This window comes from Clupea harengus, chromosome 10 (genome assembly GCF_900700415.2).
Source record: "Clupea harengus chromosome 10, Ch_v2.0.2, whole genome shotgun sequence".
In the NCBI taxonomy this organism is placed as follows: Eukaryota; Metazoa; Chordata; class Actinopteri; order Clupeiformes; family Clupeidae; genus Clupea; species Clupea harengus.
The window spans coordinates 12373107-12390121 of NC_045161.1; the positions used below are offsets into that span (position 1 = coordinate 12373107).

The window sequence follows — 17015 nt, forward strand, 5'->3', positions numbered from 1 at the left end:
CCCCTTGGTGACACGAGCGACACAGGAGAGAGTCAAATCGACCAGCTGCCATTCATTTTCAGTGAGAGTTGCCGATTTACAGTGGTAAGTGACATCGCCAACTAGGAGTGTTGAAAATAGGCTATAGGTCTATTTTATGCAAACACTGAGCAACCCAACATGGCGACTACCAATGGAAGTGAAGGCAGCGTGACACACGTTACTGAAACATATGAGCTATTGTGTCTAGCCTATGTGTTTAGTTCTGCAACCTGGTGACTACAAGGTAGGTGTGTCGTGTGACAACCCAACAATGCAGTGTATACCTGCCATAATGGTGTCTACAGACTGAGATTTCAGCAATCCTATACGTTTATTGAAAGCCACACAGTGCGACATATAAATATATAAATAATAATAGTAACCTGACCTAATGATGCCACTGACTGTAGACTGCACAATGATAACACCTACTGAATAGTGGGTTTGGTGCCAGTGTTGCGTTGATAAGTGCATCATTTCATGCTGCATTCTATTTGGTTGGTTATTAGCATAGATAGTAAAAGAAGGTTACTAGACATAGGTCATAGCAGCAATCACATTGTGAGATGGTCAGCCTAAATTTCTGACACTGTCCCAGACTTTGGTAGCAAGACCGTGACAATGGCCATCTTTGAACCTCTCTCACACTGTGATGTAGGACCACCGTTTTGGTGCCATGACCAAAGATATCGCTACGTTTCTTTCACGTTGGTCATCGCTCGTCTGGGACAGCCCAAAATCGCACAGTGTATACCCGTCATAACTTGACCAATCACACGACGATCAGTGTTCAAAATGAACCTGCTGCATGGGTCCTCATTCTGTTGCTTGACAGTTTGATGGCTTGACTGTTTGAAGGCTTAAGATGTTGCCAACACGCCCGAAAAGAAATAGAGTGAAAATTAAAAAATATACATATTATTTCATTATTTATAAATGTTATGAATTTTAGAAGATTCTTTGAAAATGCTGGTATCATGTTTTAAAGAATCTTTTTTTCACTCAAAGAAAAGCTCTCTCTTCAATGCCTTTGATGCCTCATCATTTTCCTTTCCTTTTTCTATCTCTCTAAAAACCTCTTAATCAAAACTCTTACCGCATTACACTACGCAATCTCTGTTGATAGTGACAATGTTCTTGTATCTCCTCTTGAGCAAACTTGAGTATTTCCTGTGCTTCCATTTTGACAACTGTCCAGTGTCCAGACAACTGCATCACACACCCGTAAAAGCCCCCTTGGTTGTCAAAAAATTTTCATGTCATTTAGTCATTATTTAGTCTAACATTTAAATGTCTCTTGGATAATCACCCTTTGTAAATTGGGGTTTTACTAGTCGCACCTGATCGTCATGCGATTATCCAAGTTAGACACGTGTAAGATAGCCCCTGGTGTTTGGGTGGGGACTTGATGATGCTCCTGCAGGCCCTGTGGTGACTTGTGCAGGGAGAGGCAGGCAAAAAAGGAGCTTTCATTAAGAGGTCCTAAGAGGGATAGAAAAAGGAAAAGAAAAACGATGAGACATCAAAGACCTTGAAGAGAAAGCTTTTCCAATAGAGAAAAAAAAATTCTGAAAGCTATAAAGCTGTCAAAGCAAACAAGCGGTCTCTAGCTGCCGCCAGATCGATCCTTCCTGGAGCCCCCCCCCCTCTTCCACTCACCCATGGCGAAGGAAGAGAGCGGGGTAAAGAAGAACGGATGAGAGGAGGACAAATCAAGAGGCGATAGCAAGAAGATTGCAAGGACTGAGTGAAGTGCAGAAAGAAATGAGGTAAGAAAAGGGAAGAGAACAAGTAAGAATGCTCCTGTCACTGGATGGTCCACTTCACATTTTGACAGAGGAGGAGGTACAATCTTTCCTGTCACCATTTTGTTGCGAAAGAAGTCAATGAAGCATTTGTTTTCGCTCTGTGTCCACCTTCCATTTAAGATTCCGGGAAACACAGCAGAACTTTGGGTATAGGAACACATAGGGGCGGTGCATTATTGAGAGAACAAATAGTGCATGAAATCAATCATAGAACTAGTAGGTGGTCTGCTTGAAAGCCGTAAAGTCACCTTGAGGAAATATGGCCTGTATAAAAGAAAGCAAACATCTACTGCAGAACTTTAGTGTGTCTGTTTGCATGTTTTTTTTATTTGAACTTCTCCCTCCCACAGATGAACTTCTTACCCCCTTGTGACAGAAGAAGAGATGGTGGGATTGTCACAAGTGAGAGAAAGGAATTATTATTCGACCAAAATGCTGGTTGATGCCAAATAAAAACAAAAACCCCTCTCTGAGCTCCAGTAAGGCAAAGAGATAGGGAGCAACCATGGAGCTCATGAGTCATTGTGGGTTGATTTCAATCACAATGCTCATGTGACAGTGTGCATGTTGTGGTATACAAAGCACCCTCTTGTGTCCTCTGTTCAGTCTTTTTAATATAATAACGTACTGTTCACTTTATAGTTGCACACATTTGCCTCTTGTTGTGAATAAAACATCGTTTTTCTCATCTCGATTAAATAATCTATGAGTAATTTGTAACTGACCCATTCAGACAGTCTGGCCTTTGGAAAAGAACATGCAAGACCGGATTTCGGATTGACATCAAATAAGTGATAATATATTGCAGAATTATCTAGCCTGAGATACAAGCAGTTCCATCGTGTGCATCATTGTGTGCACTTCATGAGTCTTGACAGTAGTGATAATATTCCTCAAAGAGCCCACAGGTTTAAATGAACTAAAGATGTGAATGTTTGTTTCTGTTCCTATAAAATATAATGGTAATTCATTTCAGTAATTAATTTCATGTATTTTGGCTGATTTTCAATGACATGAAATACCCCACATATGTTTCACATTCGTATACTTGAAATGATTATGTTTCATATAAAAGGTAAGGTATATTATATGCAGAAGTTCTTGCAATGACTACTCCAGTGCCTTTTGACTGTCAAGGTTACAGTGGTCTCATAGAGCCAGTTATATCATGATACATGTATGACTGCGATCATGCCTGGGGGAATTTGGTCTACACGTCGATGAGAATGATTAATGTGTTTAGTGCACTTGAAACATTCAAAACGTACTCAAAGTTGCGCAGCAGTAAAGTACAAAGGTGAATAATACCCCCCCCCCCCCACAGAAGTTGTTTTAGGGGTAAGGCCTTTTGCCATTGGATGTGAAATGAGGATAGTTTCAGTCAGAGATTCAAACAAGAATTTGTACCACACACCCACAGCTCAAACATCTTCCGCCTGCACTGGTTACTAGTATCCGTGGGGACCATATTGTGTCACTGAAAATGTTTATTGCTTAGAATCCAATTCCACATAAATACTTACTGCATACACATGGGCTACCTTCTCAAACTCAAGGCCTTGTTTGACATAGTCATTTGATGCCAAAAGGATTTGTGTGATAGCAGTTGGGATGGTGGGTGATATGTGTGTGGAGGTGGGGTGGGGAAAGAGCATCACAGCTCTCTGTATCCCTCTGCTTCACACCTAGTTTGTGCTGGAAGGCAAAAAGGCTATTTTAGGCAGCAAAAAAAATGTGTCTGATTTTATCTGCTGTAATTTCATGCACAGTTGGGCTCGCCTCCCTCTCATCCCCTTTGCGCTTTATGTGGTGGCAGCGCTTAAAGGGGATTGGGGACTCACATGCCGAGGACAAACCTCTGTTGGGACTCCTCGCTATTCATTACAGATACACCTAGCGATCTGTGCGCTGGAAAAGGAGAGAAAATAGCTAAACAATGGGTGATTTGCCGAATGTTTCCTTTCCGAAACTGAGTTTGAATTTTTCTCCTTTTTGTATGACGTCTGAGTGCTGAGTGAAGTGCTCCTGTCAGTGCCATTTGTTTTACTAGTCAAGCTCCTCTGAAAGGCGTCTGTTCTCTTTTCCTTCTCTCCACAGCAAGAGATCGGAGCCAAGACTCTTCATTTGTGGTACCTCGGTGGTGGAATGACCTACCTAGTGCTGTTCGTTCCATATTTATAAGCATCATTTAATGAATTAGTTGATTTGTTAATGATTATAGATATAATCATAGTTTTGATATTAGGTATTTTTCTTATTAATAATAATAATTATTGTTATATGGCAACGACAGCACAAGTGTTCTGATTGGCTAATGCTTAGTCATGCCAGCCGCGTATTGCCCTCCTCACCGGTCAATACGGACCCTCTGACAGCATTTTCAAAATTAACAAAAGCGATCAGTCTGAGTTTTACTATCCAGACGAAAATGAAAACATCAACAGCCATGAGGAAATTCAGAAGAAGTGAAAATGTGCTATTGAAAGTGATGATGAAGACTAGAAACTATAGTTTGAATCGCTTGTGTGTTGTTACTTTACTGTAAATTAAAGCCATTTTAGCTGAGCCGTGTTGTCTGTTTTCTATTGATTATTGTAACTTGAAGTTAGCAAGTAATTGGTTGCTACGCAACACCTGAAACACATTGTGTGTGAGGAGACTTGAGAGCTGAACAAAACAACATGTTTTCTATTAACAATTACCATTTCTTTTCATTTACAAAATGAAAGGAGCGAAAAATGCCATATAATAAACAACTTACTTACCTCGATGGTTCGGTCATGCCGGGAAATATCCTCGCTATCACTCGGTCAATACGTTAAAGCCTCAGTTTGATTTCCCGGCATGACCTCACTCTCGGTTAGTAAGTAGTTATCATTATTTGTCCTTACTTTAAATTGATACTTTATATTGTTTCTTGAATAATCTTAATTATGCTTATTACTTAGTTTTGTCATTGTTTTTTTTTTTTTTTACCATGTTGTACCATACTCTATTCAAATAGGTTTTGAACTCTAACACGTTTGAAAGTGCAGTTCTTCTTTGGGCTGCTAGACAGTTGGCCTCTTCAATTTAGAGTGGGTAAAAAAAATGAAAGCGACGTTTTATGTCACTCTACACATCGACATCACAGTACAGTGTACATAACAATACTGTACGATCATTTGTTCTAGTTGTCATGTCCAACTATGTTTCTGTGTTGTTTTGAAAATGTCAGCTGTCAGCTTCTTGTGTCAAGATGAATGCAAAATGTGCATAATATGTTCACAAATTTGTCTAGCAATAGCCCCATGGCATGATGAATCTTTGACCTGTGATGTACCGTACTATGGGGGTAGATTCATCCTCTTGTTCTCTGTCTGTCGTCTGTAAACGACGACTTACGCTTGCCAAGATGTTTGAAAGACTTTACTGTAAGATGTTTGGTTCTACTTGGTTCTATGCAGCAGTTTCTCCTTAGCTTCCACTCCAAGACTGCAGGGGGCAGTTCTGCGTTTCTCTTAGATCACCATTCCATTAAAAAAGAGAGCTGGCTGTTGCCTGGCGCAGATAAACACTGGCCGATAGGAGGGGCATTCACACTGGCGAGTGGGGAACGAGAGTGAGCAAGAGTCTGCTCCATCGACGGGGACAGAGCACAAGCACCCCGAACTGATTTAGGACTCCAAACTGAAATGACAGCATTTGTCTCACCTATAGCCGCTTGCAAATTATATCGCCACATTTTGCAGTACACTACGCCGTCCGTAAATACTCAATAACTGGGACATAAAAATAGTTTTATCTTGTCCTGAGTCGTTTATTTTTTATTATTATTTTTGTATTTTTTATTCACGGCATGACATGTAATCATCTGGTAGTTTGATGGGGCTTCTACGGATTATGATGCCGCCCAAGTTTCAGCTTTTGGCTGTTATGGCTTTTGGAATTGCCATGATGTTCATCGAGAACCAAATCCAGAAACTGGAGGATTCTCGGACGAAGCTAGGTGAGTTATGCTCCTTACTGAAGACACATTTTTTTTATGTTGTTGGTCACGGTTACAGCTTTTGTGTACAGGTCGCCAGCATAACTACCCCTCGCTAGCTAGCCACGTTAGCTGGCTAGCTACACTAGCTTTCTATCCAACATCAGTGTTACAGTTTTTCGAGCCAACTGGCTTATTTCGAAACCAACACAGTGATTAACAATAGACACGGCATTTCACCAACTGCAAACTTCTTCTTTCAGAGCTGTACACTGTAAAAGCAAGGACGTGAGCCAACATCACAAAAGATTTGAGAAGAGCTAGCTACCTTTGCTAACTTAATCAGCTAACATCATACCATAGATGCTTCTCATTTCACTGTGGCCAGTTGCGACTCAAACTGCTGTGAAATGGCTGGCATATCAGTCTTTTCATCCACAAATAGCACGATAGCATAACGTCCCTAGCATGCGTAATGGTTCACCTGGTTCTACAATGGTTTCAGGTAGTTGGCTAAGTTCAACTGTAGCAAAGGTATGTAGCTAACTGGTGGCGCAAGGATAGTGTATGTAAGTTACCGTAGATAAATCTTCATTTTCAACAGTGAGGATCCGTTAAAGTGGTACTGTAGCCTTTCGGTAACATAACTGCCGCGTGGTGGTCTTCATGTCTTGGTTCAGGGTGCTTCACAGCAGACGTAGGAGACACAACTAGGTTGATAGGGTAGCAGCAGCAGTGTGATGTTGTTTTTTCAATATACTCCTATGTCAACACTTCATACCTGACAACACATAGCTTTATTTTAGAACGTGAAACAGATTAATATGGCTAAATGTATGTCACCAATGTTAATAACACGGGGATGGGTATAATCTTGGTAATCACCTCGCACAATTCTGGAGAGTTTTCTGTCGATTTGGGCGCAAAGCTGTTTGAATATCTCTGTAGGCAGACTGCCCGAATTTCCTGAGGGTGCTTCCCTGTAATCCCATTTCGGTTTAGTAACATTATCTCAAACAAACATTATTTATCTCCAACCTTGGTTGCATAAAAGGCAACTGCTATAATATTAAACGGATCAGCGTAGTTGATAAAATGCATAGGGTTTGCTGCTGAACTAAGAGCTACTGTCTTGTTTGCACCTTCGTTCGGATGTAACTGTTTCGTAATGGCTCACTTCCCACTGCCTTTAATGACCCGTGTGAGGAGGAAGTATTCGCGACGCAGGTGCTGCGCATACAGCCGTGCAAAGCTGCTGAAACAAGCCCAGTCTCCCCAACGCTGAATAAATTGCTACAGAGACTGGTCTGGTCAGGGTGATGTGGAATTCAGTGAGCACCTAACACAGTGGAAAACCTCATTAGACCCACCAGAATTCTTGGAAGTCTGATTTCACTTGCAGTGCCCTGAAGTAAAGGAAGAAATGCTTGTAGTTTGGGCTTTGTGTGCGTGTGGAATATTGTCGTTGTCAGATGATGACACTGATGTTCTTGTTGATGTAGATTGGTCCTTCATCTTACTGACTCTGAAGGGGAAAATGGTCAGTTGTTGCTTTCTCATAGTGTCACTAATGGATGGGTTTGGTTGGTTGAATTAAAAGTCATGACAAGTGGTAGTGCTCATTGTGCATGTCCAAGGGTCATGTTGACACATTGTTTGTTACGGTTATGTCTTTGTTTTAAGTTTGACGGTGAGGAAAGAAGAGGGCTAGACATTGAATGAGAGCACCATCATCTTGGTTGTGAATTAGACTATGTACTTTTAATTAATAAGAAAAAAAGTTTGTTGTTCTAGACCTACATTTCCACACAAAAGAGTACTATACAGGGGGATGAGGAAAGGGAAGCAGTGTAGACATTGAATAAGAGCATCAACATCAAGGTTATGAATTAGACTATGTATGTTTAATTAAATAAAAAAAGTTCTGTTGTTGCTAACCTACATTTCCACAAAGGTGTACTATGCAGTTAGTCACTGTGGGTCTTAATTTGGAAGGATAAATTGTTGTGCTGTTGCTCGAGACTGCTTTAGAGTTTTGTTGATTGGTCTCTGCTTTGACATCATACTGAAATAGAAGAGAAGTGCTCTGCTGCTCATAGAAACAAACATTTCCTTCCTTAACTCTTTGTTTCATATTATGTCTTCCTCAAAGGACAATATGATGCAATGAGAATGCAGCCTTTTGTACATGGAAGCTGAAGCATAAATGAAAAGGGTTGCTTGGCTTGCTTGCTTAACCGTTAAGTGGTCGGGAGAACTAGTTCACTTTATGAATGTGTTTTAGCCTACAGACAGCACAAATCACCAGGCTACGTAGGCTATCTTTTTGCAGAACCGTTTTAGCTTGTAGTGGTGCATTAGCATTATGGGTGAGATATGAATCTTAAGTCCAATAAGTCTTGAGATAATTAATTACAAGGGATTAAATGGAACAGTTTGTAGGAGGAGTCTGAGGTGATTGATGGGCACTGCGGATCGTGGAGCATAGGATGAATACTGAATGGAGAGGAGGTTTGGTAAATAGGAGGCAAAACGGACAACTCCCTCTTTCCTGTGAACATTCTGTTGCCTGCCATGCACCCATGGACGGATTAAGAAACCACGGGCCCCTGGGCCTGGATATTTTGAAGCCCCCCCTCCCCCCCCGCGAAAAAAATAATTGTGCACACGCACACACGCAGACACAAACACAACCCAATGTGTTGGATTTTACGGTCGAATTAGATACTTTGGGCTATTGTATTGGGAAAGTAAACAGGTCTAAGTTTACTCTGTAACATCCACCTTCGGTGAGGTGTGCACTGCCCTGCTATTTTTTCTGACATTACATGTGACAGGGCAACAGCCGAGTGATTCTTTTCCAACTTGAAACGGATTAAGACCTACCTGAGGGGCAGCAGGGGGCAGGAGAGGCTGAATGGGCTGGCTATCCTGTCCACTGAAACATCAAATCATGCATCACCACTTTTATGTTTGAAAGACGTCGTCCGGCAGGTGTAGCCTACTGTGCCTGCTTGTAGGTCTTGACTTTCAGATTCTGCGCCTAAACTAGCTATATCGTATCGTCTCATCACATGATCAAATAGAGACTTGACATTGGACAAGATACATATTACCCAGCAATCATCATTGCATATCTGTATATGACAAAAATAACAAAGAAAATAAGAAATTATTAATTTAATTGAATCGTTTTTTAATAGTTTCTATAGTGTATGTAAGATAAGCATACAGTATAATTTTGTTATAGATTGCTACTGACGATTCCCCCTAAAAATTATGAAAACCATGACAGAGACAGGTTTGCCATTTTGAGGGGATATATAGCATAAGGTATCCTTAGCAGTCCCAAAAAGTTAGGCTTGATCACTGTCGCATTATTCTAGCTTTTTCTAACACAGCACAGGTACACTCAATTAAAGCCATTAGCAAATGAATAAAATACACCTTTTTCAACCACAAATAAGAGATACATAACAGCGACTTCACGCAGAGGCTCTGGCCTAGGGGCCCCCTGAGCTCATGGGCCCCTGGGCCTGGGCCCGGTAGGCCCGTTCATTAATCCATCCCTGCATGCACCCATGGGTTTAAGCCGCCTTGCTAGCACGCCCGCCTCCCAGGTTGCAAGTTCCAGTCCACACATGATCAACAAAAATGTATGGCTCTATGAAGTTATTTTTTATTGAATTTCTAACCAGTGAAGTATATTTTCTGCGATTTTATTTGAAAATGACAATACAGCGGTCCACTGTCTTGTTTAGGAATATTACAGACCGATAGATGCTCCCAACCGGATCCAAGATGAAACTCCATTGTATTGAATTTTACTGATCAGCTACGGGGGGCTTACTGGAAGGTAGACGTCAAAGGTGTTCAAACATGACCTTCAAGCCTTTGTAGTGAAATTGGTGACATTAGCAAAATATTTGGAGGTGAAGGATTTCAGCATAAACATTTTGTCAGTCTTTCTCCTTTTCAGAACTCATGCTGTCATTTTTTCATCGTGAGAGACCTATTGTTTCGTACACTTTCGGAGTGCTTGATGTGAAAAACATTGTTAAGATTGGCTCTGCAAGTCATCATAAGGTTACTCACAATCCAGGTACTTGAATTTACAGAGTACCTGGTGTTAAATGCTGTAGAATTACTGGAGGTGCTGTTTGTGGGAGAGCCACGGCCGTTGTCCAGCCAAGGCTGAGGGCATCCGTGTTAGTAAGCGGACAGTTCCCCTAAGATACAGGAAGAAGAGCAGGAAAGGGAAACAAACTTTCAGCAAGGAGACCTCAGGAGGAGGCTGCCAGGGTGCTGCCTTTGCGCAGCAAGCTTAATGGGGGACCTTGCTCTGATGACTCCTAAATAGAGTGATTTATTCTGTCTGCCAGTGGCCTGCCACTTTGCTGCTCCGTGCCTAGGTTGCCGTTATAACTCTGGGGAATTTGAATGCTTGGGCCACAGTGCAGCTTTCTGCATTGGGCACAGGTTGAACCGAAGCCCTCGCAATAAATACACCTGTCGTTGCTTTGTTCCCTTGTTTGGTATATGTGCCTTGCTGCATAACTTGTGAAGGCCTCCCGAGAAAAAGTGTGCCACCTTGGTTGAATGCATATGGATTGACTGAGATGTTGGCTAGATAGGCTGGTCCTGTGTTTGTTATAAACACAGACCTCCAGGGACATGCAACGTGCTTTGAGTAAGGGGGTGGCTCTAGGTGATGTCACTAGCCTACTGTAATCACACAGAATTGTTACTGTAGAGAAATATGATTTAATTATACACATGATATCGTGAACATTTTAATAAAATAAAAATCACAATAAACGAGCAGGGATACTAGTATTCAAATAGTTATGCTCCAAATGGTTATCCAGATATTTGATTATCCACGCACACCCCTAAACTCAACCTTGACATTATTTCAGTTGGTCTTGCATCATGGCTGTGTTTACACTCAGGCTAAGCCCTTGCACTGCCTCTGCCATTTCTCCCCAGACACAGTTGCCTATTTTCTTCCCAATCTTCTTTCAGTCGCAGCCAGTGATCCACAACGACCAGTGGATGGGTCACTGAGGCAGAAAGCCTCGTTGGCAGTCGTAGGTGTGTGAGGAGTAGTACCCTCATGCCCCTGCACCCCCATACCCCATTTTTTCTGATTTCTGCCAACTAAACTCTTCGTTCTTTCAATCCTCTTACAAATGCCTGAAGGGGAAGCATTATTTTCTGGCTCGCTTGTTTGCAGCCCCACTGGTGGGGGTTGGGGGAGTGAGGAAGAGCAGTGGGATCCATTTTGCTGTCCTCTGCGATGTAACAAATGATGCTGTTTGTAAGTCTAAGTGTGCTTGAAGCAGGTTTAATTTAGCTTTCCGTCCGCTAGCAAGTGACTAAATCCCTTGCTTGAGGAAGCCAATGAGGGAGGAATTGAAAGCGGACTCTTGTTCTGTTGCAGATTGATCTTTGTTACTGTGTACAGGCTTTCATAGCAATGATGTTGTTTGCCATATATGCAGTCAAGCAGTGCTGCATGATAATTTTTTTCAGCAACTAATTCCATGACTTTGATCAGAAGAGTAGGACACCTTGTCTAGAGGAGAAAGATGGAGTAAGACTGTGAGGTGGAGTGTGAAAGCGGGGGAGAGAGAGTGAGGGAGAGAGAGGAGGCAGTAAGTTCATCTTAATGGTGAATGATGGGCCGTCAGGAGAGCTGTTTGGATTGTCTGGCTTGTGGTTGTGGAGGCTCAGCTCGTAAAAGGCACAGGCCATTTTAAACAGCAGGATGCTGCCAGCTCACTCCACATGGAGCTGCGCACTAGCCACCCCTCAGGCGCATCCGTGATCGTGTCTTTTATGTGGCGAGCAAGAAAGATGCGGAACAATGTCTGGACTATCCAGAGGCAGTGCGACCGCTGAAACAATGTCAGTGTGTTCTTATCTGAAGAGGACAGGAGGGAAAGCCACTGCAAGCCACAAGCAAACTGTTGTTCTAGAATCTAGATGATCTCACGTTGATGGGTTATTGATTCCAAAGGATCTGTGGCTTTCTGATCACCCCTCCCCCTCCCAACCCCCCACCCCATCAGAAAAAAAAAAATTGGCATCAATTGAAGGAGAATTTCAAAGTCGAATGCACTTCCTTTTTTTCTGTGGTTACAAAGCCTGTGTGAAAGTTTAGGCTGGTCAAGCAGGACTAATGGTGAGGAGCTGGAAGAGCTGAGATTGATGGCAACTCAGCATCAATGGCTCAAACACCCTCTCTGCCATTCTCCCTCCTCAGTTGCGCTGAAAGGGGGCTCTTGCGCACGGGAAATGCCAAGGAAACATACCAAAAAAAATGTAGAATGGGAAGCCAAGCTATATCTGCCTCTTGTGTACTGTACTTTAGAATTGTTCATAGACGTTTATCATGTATGTATATAAGCTTGTTATCTACAGCTTTTCACAGCACAGTGGAGATGTAGCTTGCGTGTTGCTTGTTTTTATTACATCCTGGGACATGAAACTTCATCCCTGATATAAGCCCAATATTTCGAGGGCCATTTTTCCTGAGGCGAAGCCAAAACAATTCCTTAAATCTCCACATCATCCTTTTTTTTTTTTAAATCAGATTTATTAATTCTCAAGACAAGATGGCCCAGATGCTGCCATGTTCTGGTTAACCAGCTACAGCAGTGGTGTTCATTCCGCTGAACTGTTCGTTGTTGCCGGTCCATTTTGAAACAAACTTCTGCGCTGAGTTCGCTGGCCCCTTTCTCTTCCCCTGGTGCTGAGGACTTATTGAAGAAGGCAGCATGTCTTGAAGAGGGAAGAGAATGGGGAGAAAGGGGAGTAGGAAACCCACTGAGACTGCTGTGGGAACAGTAGAACGTCTCAATGCACCTCGGTTCCTTCCCATTGCTACATTCCTTAGTATAACAGTAGGAAATGTTTCTCCTTTTTCCCTCTTTTCTTATAGGGGGTTGGATTCTCTTTGACAGCCAGTGAGTTTCCTTGGTGAAGGCGCTGGGAGAAAAGGGGATGTTTGATGAAGAGATTGACAGCCGCCTCTCTGAATGCGGATAAGCCCTTGTTATTTTGTGCACCTCGGCTCTCTGCTGGCTCTTATCACAAAGAGCCCAGCCTTTTTTTCTGTGCAGTCTGGCAGAGTCGTCACTTATGAGGGTGCAAATCACGTCCATACACCCTCTAATTGCATGGCGTGGGGACAAGGGGAGGTGTTCAGCGAAAATGGGTTCCTCTCGTCTGTTCTATTCTCTCTGTGGTGTGAGTTAAAAAAATAAATAAATTGTTATTTATTGTTTTGAAATACTCTGAAATTAATTGCTAATCATTTCAACACTCTTGCTTTTTTTTTGCCATAGACCTCAAGGTTTTGTGCTATCATAGGCACCAGAGGCTGTCTTCATTATATAACCAATGCGATGTCTAGTTGCAGACCAATGCAGTCTTTGTTTAAAGGGTCATTGCACCCCTTGAAATGTACATTGTAATGACTAATGAATGAATAATGCAATGGATTTCACTGACTCAAAATTGGAATAATTGTGTGTATGTAAGTGTAATAAGTGTATGAATCAACTATAGAGTGTCATTTGCAACAATAGAAAATCTTACATCTAAATGCGCTAATTAATGCCCATCACTTCTGCGTGTGGACACAGCCTCCCTGTAGGATAAATGTGTAGCCTTGCTCTCTTCCTGTCCGAACCCCCTCGGCTCCTAGGGTGCTGGCTGAGCTCGGGGGTAGATTGGCAGCATGTGTGTTAGTCAGTGCCGGCAGGTGGAGTGATGAATAGATTCCAGGCGGAGGGTGATTTATTCGTCTGCAGCGCGTTGCACCTCCCTCAGTGTTTCTCTATTAATCTCCTCCTGGGAGCTTCGCCTTTTGTATTAATCATGCTAGGCTTTGATGAACGATCTGCTTGAGCCGCGAATGGCACCGGACCAGTGTTAGCCAGACCGCACACCGGGTTTAGCGTTCTGGTGGGGTGAGGGCCTTCCTCCCGAGGCTTTCGTCAGCAGGCCGGCTCACTATGGGCCGAGCGGTCCGCAGTCCTGTAGGTGTGGACGGTAACTGATGACTCCTCTGGCCACAGCTGGCTGCTCCGAGCCAAGATGGCAGGATGAGTAATGCAGCTCGTGTAAGGAAGGGGGGAAAAAGGATGTCAGATGAGTTTTCTTTGTTAGGATGTGTTTACCTGCATTATGTGTGTGTGTGTGTGTGTGTGTGTCGTGTTTGACTTGAAGTTACTTTTTAGAGGTCAAGTTACTAAGGTAACATGGTCAGTTCTGTTTGAGGCTGAGGCCCAATCCCAATGTCCACACTAACAGACTTCCAGGCGCGTTCCCGCTAAATCCATGAGGCCTTAGGGCTGTCTCACTGTCAAATCATCAAGTTCATGAGTGCTCTCTCGCAGACATTTTAAGGACTCTATGCACACGTTCTGTAAGTCCACATTTCTGCAGGCAATAACCCACAGTTCGTAGCGTTGTGACGGGGTTACCAGGGGAAGCCCAGAAACGTACAAGGTACACAACCACCATCAAATGGGAACTACATTGATGAGCATTTAAGATGTTACATAAAAAAAGCATGAAATCAGAGGAATGCACTCAAGTAGTTTATTCCTTATCATTTTGATGCTGTTTGGGCAAAAGAAAAAAAAGAGTAATTCATTATTTGACAATTACCTCTTGTCCACTCTGCAAGGCAACACGTTCAAATCAGGCAGACGGTCCCTGAAGTGCCTTGGCTGTGAAGAAAGTGCCAAATTAGGCCTTAGGGGGACATTGGAATCAGGCTTGGGAGACTAAATGTATGCTGGTCACGAAACAAATAAATAAATGATCAAACAACCTAATTTGAAGACAGGAATGAATTAGCCTTAATTTAGGCAAATTGGACTCGCAGAACATGAATTCATGCCCAGGAAACGTGTTGGGCTCAGTAAGATCCTCATTACTCTTGATTGGTTTTATACTCCAGGTCCTGTGCTGCAGGATGAGCTGATGTTAGTAGCCCTGAATTCTCAGACATGGCACAGACACGCACACACACATAACTGCACTCTCTGTCAAGTTATTCTTGTTATCCTTGTGGTGCTGAATCTGCTGCAGTCCTCTGCAATGTCCTGAACACTGTTGTATAGCTAGTTGTCCTTGCTTTGTCAACACAGGTTCATGGCTTCAGTATTCTCACTGTCTTGACTCTGCCTCACTATCTCAGCTCAGTTACAGACCAGAAACCCTCAGCTGCCAAGTTTGAATCACACAGTTTGTGTCCATGTTCAGGCAGCTGACTAGGGTGACAACATAAAAAAAACAGGCTTATTTTGATGATTAAATGATCACTACTGATATAGAGTGGACTCGATACCAGTGGGTTAGAGGGCTGATCCAAATGCTTCAGTTTTAAATCTCGACCACACCATCACTAGTGCAACATCCCCAGAAAAGGTATCAGACCGTGGTGGGCACCGTCAACTTCATGGGAAGGTCATTTCAGCCTGAACACACAAATATGCATTCTAAAAGGAAAATGTTGGTATTAGTAACATGCATTAACATGCATAGTCCGTAGCTGTATTAGGACAACACGATAGTCAGGGCGCCTAATTATTTGCCTGTATGCAATAGAAACGGTTCAAATAACAGCTATGACCTTTTTTACTTTGGCAGTATAGGATTTTATAAAATGTTAAAAAGTGGGAAATCCCTTCATAAACATGCATCTGACATTTTTTTCCGTGTTGGTATTTTTATTGATTACCCGACAACATGTCAGACAGGATTTGGGTAGCACCTCAGAAATGTGGCGGTGTTGTTGCACTAATCTCATACTGCCGTTGTACTATGACGTAGGTTACTAGTCTTATTCAACGCATTCCGCTTGGCATCACTGCGAGAAATTGAAAAAATAATTTGACACAGTAACATGATGGGATGTCAGTTGATCTTGTTGTTTGATGTGAAAAAATCCTGCAGCTTGCACTAGCGCTTGGTCAACATCCACCCCCCTAACATTTGGGTAGTAAACCAGAATAGTGGTTTGTAGGTTTTCTTTAGCAGATACAGGAAAACAAATCGGTGCAAGGCTTCCAACTGCCTGCAGCAGAAACAGTTATGCATGTGATCTATCCACAGAGGCCCCCTTTATGCCAAAGATGGACATCGCATGCGTCAAGGTGTGTGCTATTCAACAGGCTTCTCTAAATCAGGCTAATACAGGAATGTGCATTTCGGTTCCCTGGAGCCAAGGGCAGACCCTGAGTCGATGACACAGTGGGAGGGAAAATGAGCTGTTCTTTGGTGGTGAACAGTGCGTGTGCCCACCGCAACATTGCCCACTGTGGTGTTATCGATCTCACAAACTGATGCCCATGATAAGTGGGCAGTATGGCAGATTGACGAGATAAGAATGTCCGCTGATGTATCAGGCACAAATATGCATTTCACTTCTCTCATTCCCCCCCCCCCCCCCCCCCCCCTCTTTGTCTAAATGAGATGCAGTGCTAGCATGCTGGCAAACACAATTAGTCTAAGTAGACAGAGATAGAAAGGCCTGTGTGTTGGGCTGATTTATGAGTGTCCCGTGTAAATATAGGCCATGGCTCATGGTATTTGGGCAACAGGTAGTTCTTTGTTCTTCTGTTAGCATGACTGCCGTCTGTCCTAATAAATCTCATTATATTACATTTCCTCTCTCCCTAATGGCAGAGGGTTTCTTGTAAGACATAATGAAGATTTTGCAGGAAAGCAGCAGTGAGGGATGTGTTCTACGTTCTACGATGGGCTCTTAAGAGTTCACCGTGAAGAGTCGATTAGTTGAACGCACTCATGGTTTTGGAGGTTTTTTTTGTTCACTACTATAAATGGAAGAAATAGCTTTGGTTTGGTTTGTCTGCTTTTTACATACAACTACTATCATCTTGCCTTTTAGAAGATATGTGAAACTTTTAAAATTCCCTTGGTATTAGGTCCCCAAATATGTTTCTTTATATGACATTAGACTTGGATTCAGGTGAATAGGTTTTTTGGAATGGAAATCATTTCCTAAACCTTCCCTAACTTCCCTATCAAACTGTTTAGACGAATTACTGGTTCTAAATGCTATGCCATAGAAAGGCAAAGGTAAGTAGGTTTTTAAAATGAATCAAACATGCATCTTGACCACACACACGTTGATTGACTTGACATTGGAGTCGAAAGTAGGTTAATGGAATTATTAA

The 17015-nt window shown here is 42.6% G+C and overlaps 1 protein-coding gene across 1 annotated transcript in view; it reads left to right on the plus strand.

Moving 5' to 3' along the window:
* Positions 1–5252: 5252 nt before the first annotated feature.
* The window catches only part of LOC105910854 (heparan sulfate 2-O-sulfotransferase 1), a 50967-nt gene continuing 39204 nt past the window's right edge, over positions 5253–17015 (plus strand). Inside the window, exon 1 of the mRNA XM_012839619.3 lies at positions 5253–5817. Coding sequence (XP_012695073.2) covers positions 5694–5817 — 124 coding nt within the window. The 5' untranslated portion in view covers positions 5253–5693. The remainder of the gene's footprint in view (positions 5818–17015) is intronic.